Source organism: Erithacus rubecula (assembly GCF_903797595.1).
Source record: "Erithacus rubecula genome assembly, chromosome: 13".
NCBI lineage: Eukaryota > Metazoa > Chordata > Aves > Passeriformes > Muscicapidae > Erithacus > Erithacus rubecula.
In genome coordinates this window covers 4,459,662-4,474,108 of record NC_136665.1, presented here as the reverse complement: position 1 = coordinate 4,474,108, position 14,447 = coordinate 4,459,662, and the positions used below count along the sequence as shown (strand labels likewise).

The 14,447-nt window shown below is 43.6% G+C and overlaps 1 protein-coding gene and 1 long non-coding RNA gene across 13 annotated transcripts in view; one reads left to right on the top strand and one right to left on the bottom strand.

The window, feature by feature from the left end:
• The window catches only part of DOCK3 (dedicator of cytokinesis 3), a 188,122-nt gene extending 176,581 nt beyond the window's left edge, over positions 1–11,541 (top strand). For 7 of the 12 annotated variants that reach the window (XM_079317228.1, XM_079317224.1, XM_079317223.1 and 4 more), the window contains 5 exons: positions 1,504–1,622; positions 2,541–2,628; positions 5,812–5,934; positions 6,518–6,600; positions 7,067–11,541. In XM_079317228.1, the coding sequence (XP_079173354.1) occupies positions 1,504–1,622; positions 2,541–2,628; positions 5,812–5,934; positions 6,518–6,600; positions 7,067–7,573 (920 nt within the window). In that variant the 3' untranslated portion in view covers positions 7,574–11,541. The remainder of the gene's footprint in view (positions 1–1,503; positions 1,623–2,540; positions 2,629–5,811; positions 5,935–6,517; positions 6,601–7,066) is intronic. The other 5 variants (XM_079317220.1, XM_079317218.1, XM_079317225.1 and 2 more) reach the window with 3 other exon arrangements.
• Positions 10,690–14,447, bottom strand: LOC306807609. Its single transcript, XR_013775755.1, has 3 exons — positions 14,376–14,447; positions 13,563–13,688; positions 10,690–10,797 (listed from the first exon to the last, which is right to left on the bottom strand). It is a non-coding gene; the product is annotated as an uncharacterized lncRNA (long non-coding RNA).

Below are 14,447 nucleotides of genomic sequence, written 5' to 3'. Positions count from 1 at the left end.
AAAGTTCAGCATCTTAACATTTGTCCTGCAGAACAGGACTACCTGTGACCTGTGAGGAAAAGACTCAGCACAAAGCGTTAACACTGTGTTCTCCAAGCTGCTGTTGTACATCAAAGCAAAGAATGTCGTCCAATTATGTTTCTGTTCTATGTCTGGGGAGAAAATGAGTTCGGGACTAGAATGCAGATACTCTGCCACTGTTCATGTCAGAGTGGGGCTGTAGATTAATATGGCATCTGCCCCCCCAATGGAATTGTTGCAATTGTAGGACTTTATCCTGCATTCTGCTGGACACATTGTTCCTTCCACTGTGTGCTGAATATTAGTCCCCAAAACTGCATGTTTGCTTTTGCTGGGGTAAAAGCTGCATCAACCAGCACCAATGCCTTTGCTCATATGTTGGGAGTGCTGTCCAGGTAATGTGTGTGGTTGTGGAAGTTTGCCAGAGGGGGCATGTATTCCCCAAAAGCCGGCATGGCTCTGTAATGCGCTGTGTGCTGCCATCTGTTCGGTTTGTGTTTGTGACGCAATCAAACAATCAGTGCAAATTACAGCTCACTTCAGCAGCCTCACAACATCAATTCCTGCCTAATATTGTGCATCCCAATGAGTGCGTGTATCAGTAGTGTCAGACTTTAGGAAGTCACTGATGGGAGTCATTCTTCTGGCAAAACCACTGTCAGCTGTTGCACATCAGGAGGCATATTGTTATGTGGCACTCATCTTGAAGGACACGAGTCCCAAGTAATTCCACCTGTCAGGAAGCTGTTCATGAAATACCCCAATATCTTAAATGACTACTATACAGATAACTAATAGATAAATCAAGCTTATTATTCCTACTATAAAACTCTAAGCATTGGTAAATGTCTAGTGTTATCAAAGGGCTCAATATAGCAACACAGTAGTAATCATCATTACAGCAGCATTGTAAGCAAAGTGCCTCTCACATTATAGAATATGCTATTTGCTATTGGGGTTGGTTTGCTTGAACAAGAGGAAGCTGACCAAGATAGCACCAATTAAAAGGCAACAGTTATTTCTATCCAGAACCAAGGAATTAAGTATGTTCCCATAGATTTCTGCTTGAACTGAATGGTGTATCTCAAGCTTTTATCCCTTTCTCCCATATTCCGCTATAAAATGCACAATTTTATGGCATTTCTGTAACTCTACAATACAAAGCGAGCATTAGACACAACCATAGCTGATTCCACACAGGCACCCACTTTTTTTTATGTTTTAAAGGAAGCACTTTGCAACGTACAACTAGGGACACACACATCTTACACACCCTAGGTGGTACGTCCTTAATTGTATCCAACAAGGCATCCTCCTGCTATGCACCCACCACCAGTCAGCTGCTTAGTGGGCTCGGCACCATTCCCTGAGTCCTGTGAGCTCTTGTGTCCGAGCCAAGTGCACAGGGGGCTGGGACCCCTGGGCATGCAGAGAATGGCTGCTGTTTGTCCCGTGTAGGTGATTGTTCTCACTTGTTCACAGGCTCTCCCTCTCTACCAGATAAGTACCGCCACTCTCGGGAGATGATGATGCTGCTGCCAGCGCACCGGGACCGGCCCAGCAGCGCCATGTATCCCGCAGCTATCATGGAAAACGGACAGGTAGCAGCTCTCCTTTCTGCTCTGTCACTTCAACCCCCTGAATCTCTGCCTCTATTTTTGCTGGCTTTCACCACCTTAAAGCTTTTTTTCTTATTTTTGCAAAGCACAGCAGCTTAGGATTGTTTTCAGAGGTGAAGCAGAACTTTTCCTATTTATCCACCCCTGGAGGCACCGCCTGTGGCAGCTGAGTGGTACAAACTGTAGTGACTATTAAAAGAGCAGATATGTCCCGTGAAAATGGGCTCTCTTCCCAACTTTATCATGAGCCCTGGTCCATTGCAAGTAGTCACAACATTTTCTTTATTTGTTTAGAACCATGGCCATCTGTTCTTGCAGCCTTCAAGCTGATTATAAATAACTTTATGGTGATTTCCAAAGGAATCAAAAACCATGAGATGCTGAAATAATATACTGATACAGGGTCTCCAAAAAATCGGGGCCCTAATTCCTCTGGACAAATTGAAAAATGTGCCTACACGTAGGCATTTAAATCTCACCCTGGCATGCATTTTTAAAGGGAATCTCCTGATCCTGCCCACTTATCACACTTCAGTTTGCACTGGAGAGCTGTCTCAAAGCATGTAAAGTCAATGTTCAAACAAAACCAAAGATAAGCTTTAGAGGGTAAACAATATATTCCAGCTGCTAACGGGCACAAGGCCAGGCTAGAGCTAGTCTGAAATAGCTCCTGCAGAGAGCAGGAACTGTGGGCCCTCAGCACTGTTACACCCTAGAGAATGACTCACATTGCACTGCAGTACCTGCCAATGTAGGCACAGCCTGAGGTTCCCAGGGAATCTTTCATTTAAAAATTTCTTTAAAAAAGAAGTTTTTAAAAAAAGGAGCAAAAAGTCCACATGTTGCCCCAGCTGGTCTGTAGCTATTTTTTTTAACTCTGCCAACTTTTTTCTCTCTTAGCCTCCGAATTTCCAGCGCGCCTTGATCCAGCAAATGATTGGACCATGCAAACCTTGCAGTGACCCCAACCTGTCTGTGGCTGAGAAAGGTATTCCTTCTCCTGTTCAGCATGCATGCTTGCTAAATACTATTCCTCTGCTCATGCTACAGCAAGTAACAAATGGGCTTCTACATTTCCTGGCAGAGTGCATTTCTCTCACACTTTTCTAATTAACAGTTTAATTAACTGGGCCTTCTGCCAACCTACCGTCATTTCAGAGCCTTCTCACAGAAGGGTGGGGTGGCACAAACCTCCTATTTCAGAAAGCTGTCTGAGTTTGGCATTTTGTTATTGAAACAATTCCTGCAGCCTTTGTCAAGCAAACTTGCAAAGCAGTGAATGAGAAGTTATCTGAGAACAGCCCAAGATTTGGGCTGTATTTTTTATTCATGAGTTATACTGGTTTTTAATCCACATTTATTGTTCAAAATACAAACTTTCCTTGTAATCTCTCTCTGAGGTAGTTTTTTATTTATTAATCATTAGGAATATACACCTTTTTAACTCATTCCTTTGGAAAAAACTGGCAGAGTCCCTGCAGAGGAGGGGGGGAAACTGAAAGAGGAGAAAGAATTTATATGGTGTAAGAGAAAAGGAGCAGCTTGTGAAGGAAGTGCCATGGATAAAACAGTGGGCTCAAAAATTATCTGAAAGGCAGCACTGTGAAAAAACAGAAGAGGGCAAAATTCCTGAATTAAAATCTGAGACAAGGAGGCTGTCTAAGCAAACAACATCATGTATGGCTGGGGAAAATGGTATCTTAAAAGGTTTTTAAGGCCAGAAAAGATGACTGTAACTCTCTAGTCTGACCTACATTGTACACTCAGATTTTTATCTTTTTGTTTCAGTAACTGTGCCAAAACTAAGCTATAATTAAAAAAAAAAAATCTAAATTTTATTTTAGAATTTCTAATAAATCAGAATTCTCTATTTCAACATGAGCAGTCCAGATTGAAGCCAAACACCAGTTCTGAATAAATGGCAGAATGATGACTTGGTGACAATAATGAGCAATGACAAGAGAGTTGAGACTGGAGAGTGAGGGATTAAGAGCTCCAGCTTAGCCATGTTAGTTTGAACCAAACATATGAAAGAGATGGTGAGATCTTTGTACTGCACAGGAGAAAGAGCTGGAAAAGGAAGGTAGATACATATTTATTGTCTATCTAGGAAAAATACTTGAATTTGTATCTGTGGGTGATATTATGCAGGAGTGTGGTATTCAGTGCCAAGAGATCACAGACAGAATTTTTAAGAAGCCACAAAAGACACAGGTGATGTTCAGTGGGGATGGTGTGGCAGAAATCCCAGCTCTTGTGCCTGGCTGGTGGCAAAATGCAGTTACAGGTGCTCTTGGCAGCCTGAACCCCCCCCATTCTATGTGGCTGGGATGCCATCTGCCCTGGATTTTGTGAGCAGTCAGGGCCCTGACTGCCCCCACCCCTTCCTGGCCCTGTCAGAAGTTGTGCACAGTAATTGCCAGTGACATTGGTGACATCAGTTGCCCAGGGCAGAATGGTTCAAATGCAGCTGCTCTGCTGATTAAACTTGGCCTCTGAGCCACTGAACAGTCACACAGAGAGCCACAGGCCAAGTCACAGCACTGGGAGCTCCCTGCTTTGCTTCTTCCCTGGAGCATTTTGACTAAAACACTGTTATTAACAGGCAGCAGCCACTCTTCAGAATCATCTCACCTTCTTCCAACACTCCTAAATACTCAAAGCCAAGCAAATCAAGTTTTCTGCTCTTTTCATTTGATGCTGGGATATGGCAGGAGAGATGAGCAAGGCTGGCACTGCTGTGTATCTTGTCCCTCTGTTTTAGTCCTTTGACACCAATTCCAGTAGTGCAAATTAGGGCACTCTGGCATGTGTACAGGGAAAATCCATCTGGAGGACATTACTTGTATGGAAAGGCAGGCCTTGGTATGAACCTGTTCTCTGTCAAGATTCTTAGTGTCTTCTTCACATGCCTTGCTCAGGTTCTCAGGCTGAGAGTCTTTAAAAAAAAAACTAAACATTTAGTTTTATATTTTATGAGGTTTGTTCTGTCTTATGAAGCTGTCACTTAGTGATCTTTTTACTTTAGGGAATTTAGGCCTCGGGGAGCCCATGCCCATGCTAGCTCATGAACTAGGGAGACTGAAAAAAAAAAAAAAAAAAAGAGAAACCTTTCAAAGTCGTTTTAGAAAGAAATGCACAAAAAATTGCTGCAGGCATTTTAATTTAAGAGAAATCCTCTTCAGATGTCAAACTCTATGTTTATTTCTCCAGGCTTCCATTGTGCAAACTGAAGATGGAAAAAGCTATTTTTATCTCAGTTTCCTTTGACAAGCTCAATTAATTACTTTTTTCCTCTCTTTGCTAATCTGAAGAAATTGAAGTTGCTTATTTGTTTTTAAATGAACATACAAATATTGCATGTCTCTTCAAAGAATAAATCAAGTCTTCTTTGGAAGGAAGGAGGGAGGGTGCATTTTAATAATGTTCAAGGTTGACAGAATTCTCAAGATCTTGAAAAAGGCTCATGTTCATGTCAAGAAGCAACTTTTATTTCTATGAAAAACCAATTCCATGAAGATAATATTCACTCTTTGTTAAATGAAGTATTGAGATACTTCCTGTTTCACAAAGACTTGATCTCTTCAGGACACTCTGTATACAAGGACGTCAAAGTGTTGTCTTAAATATTTTGTCATCCAAGTTCTTGATCAACTCTGTAGCGTAGTAAATTGGAGCTTTGAGATAATTTATTTTGCAACAGATTGAGATATAATTTCCTTCATGTCCTTTTTTCAGTCTTCACTGAGCCTGCAGTGCAGCCACAGGCTGTCCTGTGTTTCCAGAGGGTTTTGCCATGTTCCCTTGTCACCACTCCCCACCAAGCAGAACAGCTCACACCTGAGAACCAGCCACTGTTCCACTGGTGGGATTTCATTTTTACCTCCACACTGATTTTCAAAAATACCTGCCAAAGTCCTACTGCTCTTCAGAACTGGGAGAAATGAGCCCAGGAATGGAAGGGAGCTGGGCAGACTAACCCTGCCATCACCTAATTCTCACTTCCTTAACAAAGCATCTCTAAACTTAACACTCTGTAGCCTTTCTGTGCTGTCAATCCTGCCATTCACTGCGTCCCTGGAATCTGTCTGTGCTGCTGAAGAGCACACTGGAGAGCCAGTGCTGGCCCCACAAACTCCCAGTCCGAGTTACATGTGTTTCAATCCCCCAGCTGTGCCAGCAGCACCCAGTAGCTGGAGCCTGGACAGCGGAAGCCGAGAGGCGCTGCCATTCCTGTCTGCCCACGCTGGGAGCACCCTGGCCCCACCAGTGCCTCCCCGAAGCCTGCCCCATGGTAAGGACGTGCCCAGCAGGCCTGTGCTAATGCCTGCACTCACTCACACACAGACACAGACCACCTAAAAGCTGACTACAGCCTTTCCACTCCCACTCCTGCAAAAACAACCAGAAGCAAAAACCCCACAGGCTTTCCTGGTCTGCTAGGTTTTCAATTTCTTTTTTTTTTCCAAATCTTCAAATTCTTGCAGTCCTTAAGCAATGTGGACTTGTGTGTACTTTGGGACTAGAATTAAGTGTGAGAGTGCTGAAGCTTGGTGTGGCTTCTTACCAATGACCAACCTTAGCAGTCATTTAAGCTTAGAAAGTTATTAAATGAAACTTCAAATGTTCATTGTTTAAGAGCCTGCCTTGCCATGAGGTCCTTGATAATGGAGCAGTGAAAAACCTCTCTCTGCAGTGTATTTCTCCTTAGCAGCCTGTGTGTGATAGATGCACTCTGCAGTATCCATCAGACAGGCAGCCCTAGGCTGGAGTTAGCAGCATTTGGAGCTGTTACCTGGCATTACAGAGCTAAACCCAGCTTTGTGGCTGCAATGAAACAGCACAAGTCTGCACTGCTGACCCTTGTCTCGTTTCAGGACACTACTCACTGCACTTTGATGCCTTCCACCACCAGCTCAGTGATGCTCCTCCAGCACTGCCCGCACGAACGTTGCGCAAGGTAATGGCAGGAGAGCAGAGAGGGATGTGGGACAACAATGGGCTCCTGAAAGGCATCCCTCCTTCTCTGCTCCCACCAAGCAGCTTCTGAACGCAGAAACACTATTTTTAACATGCTAGTAACTTGCAGATGAGAAAACCCACTGAAAGCTCTTAACCTATTCCACAGCTGAAATAACTCATGGGTTGTAGGTCTTTTTCTTTTTTGCACCATATGCTGTGATTTCAGCACCCTGATCACCACCTCAGCTGCTGTTTCTGTAACAGCTCTGGTGTTGTTGAGTGCACTTGTCTGCCCACAAGTGGTGCTTCCATACATGTAAACCAATAATCCTTGACATTCTGAATACAAATGGAACTACGCCGTTGTTAACAACACTGTCAAAAGCTGAAATGGGGATCAACACACAAGATGCAGTGTTGCTTCCTTTTTCAATTTTAACCTGGTTTTGTTTCTCTCCAAACAGTCCCCTCTTCATCCCATCCCTGCATCGCCCACCAGCCCACAGTCTGGTCTAGATGGCAGTAACTCCACTTTATCCGGCAGTGCCAGCAGCGGCGTCTCTTCCTTGAGCGAGAGTAATTTTGGACATTCTTCCGAACCACCTCCTCGCACAGACACCATGGATTCTGTGCCCAGCCAGGCCTGGAACACTGACGAAGATCTAGAGACACCCTACCTCCCTGTCAGGTACAGTCTCTCTGAGCCTGATGTCCTGGAGTCGCTCAAATCCCAGCCATGCCGAAGCCACTCTGCTCCATCTGGAGTCATTCCTCAGGACACCATGGACCCTCCTGCTTTACCCCCCAAACCTTACCACTCCCGGCTGCCAAACATGGAGAACGAGGAGGGGATGATCATTGAAGATGATGACAAACACCGCCCGCTGCACCGTAAAGTGTCCCAGCCAGTGAGTGGTGGCAAGGAGGAGCAGGCCAGGGTGGCATGGGAGCATGGCATCAGCGAGCAGTAGGGACAGCTCCTGGTACCCAGCTGGCATTGGCATTCCAGGTCTGGATACAGCAGAGAGAGAGCAGGACTCGGAGAACAGCAAACCGATTTTCTACTGCCGCAGGGTTATGTCTGAAGCCCACAAAAGCAATTGGGCCAGCATGGCAGGTTGCTGCTTTCCTTTTTAATTTCTTTTTACACCTTTCCGTTATGTTTTTTAACTTTCTGTGCAGTGGACAGTTTATTCCTTCTGCAGTTTCTTAACCACATCATACGGCATACGAGCCATAGAAACTTGCAGAAGCTGAAAAATACAATTTTAAGTGGAGGGGAAAACGGGGGGAATGTGGCAAGTTGATTTTGAACCTGCTTTCCTCCCAGTTCTGAGACGCACATGAGTAGAAGCAGTTGCACTAGGGACATATTTCTTTGCTGTACAGAATTGAAAGCTCATTGCTGAAATCAGGGATTCTATGAACTGTCAGGCTGGAAGGTGCATGAGCTGCAGGCAGTGGAAAGATGGCAATTCTAAGAAGAAATTGGCTCTTTTGAGAGCAGGATTGTACATATCTGTGCAGTGATCTCCCTGCATTGGTTCATAGGTGCTGAGGCAATCTAAGCAGTGCTGATGCACTGATCTCCAAGATATCGTTTCCAACAAACTCTGCCTCCTTTGTTTTTTATGTACTGTTTCATTTCTTAAATTTTGCTTTCACTGGCTAAGCCAACCTGCTTTCTCATGGGAATCGTGTTATTCATCTGTGCTACAGAATGAGAGGAGGTTGGTGGCTACTGGAGCTACAACCTCATTGTAGGCCTTTCCCATGCCCAGCTTTGGGCAGGCTGTTGACACCAGCATTTCTATTCCAGATTAAAACAAAACCAACCAAATTGAGTTTCTCATGCCACAAGCTGGTTGATGACACAGCCAGTACAGAAAAAGTGGCTTAAATGCATCATATCCAACAATCCTTGCCTCAGGGCTAAACATCATAATTCTCACCCACTTCCATCACCCAGGAGCTGAGATTCATTCCTGTTAATATCCTCAGTCCCTCCCAACAACTCACTGCAGCTGGTGTGCAGAAAGAATCTCCCATCTCTCAGAGCAGACAGAAAACACCAAGACTAGAGCAATGCCCGGTATCAAGTGTACACCCCAGAGTCAGGGACCTTAAAGGCAACCTGTAAAGAACAAGTGTTTGTTTCCTCTTTTGCTTCTTTAGAATGTGTAGTAAGAGCTGCTGCTTCTCTCTTCTGGAAGGTTGGTTTCTTTTTCCTTTTCTCCTCAGGCAATAATACAGCCTTTCCCAATCCCATGCTTTTATTGATAAGCTCTGGAAAGGGCTGAAGAGCATTGGGGGGGACGCCAAGCCCCACACCACACAAACCAGAACTGTGCAGAGCTGAAGACAGTAGAGGTCTATGAACCAAAAAACATGCCTTTTAATCAGTACTTGCACAGTTCAGGGGAAAAAAAAAATCTGTGGGTAATATTTTTCTTTATAAAGAAAAGATCTTCTAAGAAACCTTTTATTCCTGTTTTCATACTTTTCAAGAAATTTTCAATCAAAGTAGTATCAATATGTAATGTTTTTAGATGAACAAGCCACCTTCCTTTCCCTTGCCTTCCTTATACCTCTTTCACCTGCAGACTGCAAAGCACACTCCATAGGATGGGATCAGCCCTCCCTCTTTTCTACCACTGAAAAATCTGAAGCACATTCAAGTAAGACCTCCACAATTTAAATTAGTGCCAGAAACAGGAACAGCACTCAACTTACATCTTGAATTCTTGCCTAACTGCTCAGTTTCTCCTGCTAAAAACAGCATAAAGAAGCAAAAAAGGATTAATAAATCTTTTACAGGTCACCTTTAGCACTACCTCTAAATACAGTGACTGGGCAGAGTACATGGTTTCTGAACTGGCTAAAGATGGTCTGGCTATATAAAGTCTGGACTCAGCAGTTGTATGAAGGGGACTTTAAGAGGATTTGTTTGGTTTTTTTCTCAAGCTCTAGCCCATGTAAAACTACTAAGTTATGGATTTGTTTCTTAAATGGCCTATTTGGCTGGAACAAAGTCTCTCTTGCTTCCTCTATTTTGTTACTAACACAGGCTGCTTGTAATCATTATATCCTTCACAATTTAAACAATGATAATAAAATCTGGCCTATAGTGGATGTTTCATTTTTAGCATGAAGGAGAGTTTTCCAATGCTAGGACAGTCTTCAATGTTAACAAACCAAGCTAGATTTCTGGTATAGAACAAATGTAGGAAAACAAATGATATTTTCAGTAAAGGTAAGTCAAGGTAATTCCTTAGAAAAGGGTGAAATGTTTTCACATATGCTATCCTCCAATCCCACCGAGACTCTTCCAGTGAAGTTCTTAGAAGAACTAAGTTTTAATTCCATCTCCCAGTTTCTTTTTTTTCCTGGCAGCAAGACTAAAAGTAGCAAATGTAGTGACTTACCGAGCTTCCTCAATGTGAAAAACCAGCAGGTTTGCAAATAAATCTTTGCAGAAGCAAGAATGCAATTACCATGGAACTGAGTCCCAGGCAGCTGAAAAACCTGCCCACCAGAGCTCTAATCAGTCTCTGAAAATGCATCATCCTGCTCTGATTACAAACCTGGTACAACAACAGCGAGTCCATTTCGGGAGTCTGGCATTCCTGTGTATTTGCAAGAGTTGGAAGATCTATCAGGTGATGTGTACAAATACCTAATTTATGGCAGGTCCACATAAAGAAGGGTGGAATAAATTGCTGAATTTGCCAAATTTAAGTCTCTCTGGAGTCAAATTTGTGTTATTATTCTGATATCTACCAAGTATTCTGTCTCTCTTTTCAGTGTTTGCCTTAAAGGGAGCAGAAGATAGAAAGACTATTATTAAGATTTTGTGAATCTTGGAACTAATATTGCCTGGAACTACTATTTCTCTGTAGGGTGAGGTGTCTTTTAGGATAGTACAACTCCAACATCAAGCTCAGTCCTGGAGTAGGTGGAAGCAACAGCAGTTGTTGCACTTCCCAACAGGATTTGAAGATTCCTTGTATAAACCACAGCAACAGGATGTTTTGAACAAGACCTTGACATTCTATACCTAACTCTAATTCAAACCTCAGTGTACTTGCCTTCTTTGGGTTTTCTTTCCATAATGAAATAGCATGTGCATTCCTGAGAAAAATTGGTGGAATTCTGCTATAAATCTCTCCATCATCCATGTACCTGCTGGCCCCATCTGAAACAAAATTGGGAAGGAGCTACAGTGGTAGAAGAAAAGCAATTCAAAACAATTTCTCTGAATCCTACTTTTTTTTTTTTTCCCCAATAGCTGGGTTGGTTTTATTGCTGTATGCAAGACTCAGATCCTTTTTCATGTTTTCCTCTGTTTGGTTTTTAGCTTACTTACCCTTTTTTAGGTAAGGGATATTGCATATCCCTTCTGTGGGAGTATCAGCCAAAACTGGGGAGGCTGGAGAGAGCAAGAGCCTTTGGGAAACAAATTATGTGATATTTAAAATATCCTCTGGTCATGCTTCTTTGTAAATACCCCCATTTGAATGCTGTGTATTTGTACAGGAAATTGAGCAAAAAATGTATAGATTGTGATGTCTGACTGGTATTCTGCCCTGTAAATGTGTTTTTAACCTCTGGCATTCTGTGCTTATTTAAAAAAAAAAGAAAAAAAAAGGCAAAAACCTCTAACCACTTCTCTTTTGTGTATTCATGTTTAAAATAAAATGAAAACAGCTATCTTATCTATAATGGAAATCAGATTCAAAAGAAAAAAAAATAATTTGTACAAGTGTCCTAAAGGTACTTCATTGTATATATTGTGATAGCATGTTTCCAGAACCAACAAATAAGTGGTGTGAATTTTAGATGTAAATATCTGCCGTTTGTTTTGGGTTCCTTTCCCTTACCCATTCACTCGACTGCTGTGATGTGGAATTAAAGATTAATACCTGATATTAAAACAGTACAGCTGTATGGTCATTGCTGTCCTTGAGGCAGGGATATCCTCAGGCTGCTCCAAACCTTCACAAGAGACAAGGAACAGCCCTCACTTCCCACCTTTGTGTGAAGGAGAAAAATGGGGGCAACCACAAGGACTTTGTGTGATGAGGGAATGGCTTCCCTCTTTTAGCTGCCAGAGTTATTTAATACCAACTTGTGGAAGCAAGCAGCAGGTGCAGCCCCCTTCTGGTCCAGTCAGGTAAATGGACATGGCACTTGCCTCAGGCACAGTTTGGGGGCAATACAGAGACAAAGCTCTCCCCTGGGACAGCTGTGGAGTCGCTGGGTGCCACTTCCTTATCACCACTATCTCACTGCCTAAAAGATTGCTACTCTTTTATTGCAATAGTACTTAAATACTGATCATTTTAAAATAATAGATGTGAAAGAACAGTAGTTAAGACATGTAGAAACACAGGAATTGGGAATTCAGAGCTATAATGACTCCTGCAGACTCCTAGTCTCAAATTTTCTTCCATTACCACTAATAAACTAGGTCATTGTACAGGAGGCAAAATAACTCCTTTTATGTCTTGACAAACCAATAAAAACAATCTTCTGAAACCTGTCTCAAAAGACATTTAGCAGCAAGTCTGACTCTTCAGCTGGCCCCAGGATGTACTTGGACTGCCAAGGCACCCACATACAAATACTGAGAAGAGAAACTGTAACACAGTACTTCAGTGCATCGAAAGTATCAACCTTTGGCTTAGCTAAAATGTTCACTCGATGCCCGAAGAAGTGTCTCAATCATAGAACTGAATCATAGAATCATTCAGGTTGGAAATTACCAAGATCACCAAGTCCAACCTTCAACCAAATACCACCCTGTCCTCCAAACCATATTGTGAAGAGCCACGCCCACCTGGTTTTTGAACACTTCCAGGAATGGTGACTCTACCATTTCCCTGGGCAACCTGTTCCAGGGATTAACCATCCTTTTAGTGAAGAAATGTTTCCCAATATCCAACCCGAACCTCCCCTGGCACAACTTGAGGCCATTTCTTCTTCTCCTGTCACTTATTCCCTGGGAGAAAAGGCTGCCCCACACCTGAGTACAACTTTTCAGGCAGCTGTAGAAAATGGTAAGACTTCCAGCCTGAACACCCTGGTACCCTCAGCCACTCCTTCCAGGACTTATGTTCCACCCTGTCTTCAATCAGACCCTTTGAGATTGTTTCTAAACCAGTTTATTAAATCTTAGCTAAGTAAGTATTTTTTATTCAGATAAAAACTATTTATTAACCAAGCACAGGAAATCAAAACTGTCTTTTTCACACAACAAAAGATGTGTGAAGCCCTCAGCTTTAAACAAGAGTTTAAAAAATACTGTAGTTTCTGCTAAAACCAGCAGAAGAATTTGGTTCAGTGCAAGTCCAATACTTTATTTAAGCTGTCACTAGTCAGATTGAAATCTAAATCCCATATCCAAATACCTCTTCTTATCTAAATAAGAAAACCTCAGCACAATTTCAATATATGACTTGTCCGACTCAGTATGAATTTCATTACAAAGCTGATAAGAAGAGAAATTAAACCTCTAGAAATGATTCTAACCTGGCAGATGAAAGATTCAGCCTTCTACACCCTGTGCATAAATTTGTAGATGATTCTTAACAAGCCATGGACACAAACACAGTTCACAAGATAGAGCTCCAAGCTCAGGTGTCTTAAGAGAGGGTTCATACACCACTTCTCCCTTTTAAAGGGCTTTATTGTCAATCTCACATAAATTAAACCAAATTTTTGAATAGTAGATCTTTACACTTCGTCTTCTATTCAGCATTCATGCACAGCAGTACTGTATTACCTTTTCCCAAACTGTTTCCCCTCCACCCTGACAGAACTCACTTCTTTGTCCTAGCAGCCCAGCACCCAAGGCTGAGCCCCTTCATCCTCCCACCATGGCTGTAAGAGATTTGTGTTCTCTGACAGCAGAGCCAGCACAGCCCCAGCCCCACAGCTGTCAGAACATCCTCTACTTACCTGCACTTCCCAGGGACTCCAATGCCCACAGATCCACCGAGCCAAATGAACTCTCCTGCCCACTCAATTGGCTGACCGAGCAGAGCAGTGAAGGTTCCAGGCAGACCTTTGAGCACCTTACAATGCCTAAAGCGGTTCCAAAAGAGCAGGAGAGGGACTTTGGGCAAAGCCCTGAAGCGATAAGGACACGAGGGAATGGCTTCACACTGACAAAGACCAGGGTTAGACTGGATACTAGGAAGAAACAACAGTGAGGACCAGTACAAGATCTCCCTCATCCAGGTCTCAGCAGGACAACTCCCTAATGCTCCAGAGAGGCAGAGCCTGGAGGGTGGTGGAACAGAGACCCAAAAACATCACCATGGATCAAAAAGAAGCACAAGGTAAAATGCCTGCGCAAGAAAGCCCACGGAACTACACGGGAGCTCCCTTGCTGTAGCACCGGGCTGTGTGACTTTGCCTCTCGCTTCTTTCACTGGAATGATATCCCAGGATACACAGAGTTACACCTAAAGCCGCACAAGGAGCTCTCAGCAGGTGTGTGCCCCTCTCCCAGCTTCAAGGGGGTTTCAGTTATAAACTCAGCGTTGGGGGTTGTTGAAGGCAGTTAACAGCACAAACCGTGAGGGCTTTTGGAACAGAATCATCCAGGCCCTGTACCTCACAGGGTGCACCCTGAGCCACCCGTGACGGGCTGTGCCCGTACCGGCACTGAGCCTGTCTCTGCTGCTCCACCCCTCACGGGACATCCATCCCACAAGCTGCCGGCCCACGCGGCTCCTCAGGGGGCCTCGAGCGACCCCTCAGCCTCACCTTGCGGTGCCCCACACCGCCCCGCCACAGCCGGGACCCGCGTGGAGAGCAGAGCCCGGGCCCCGCCCGCCC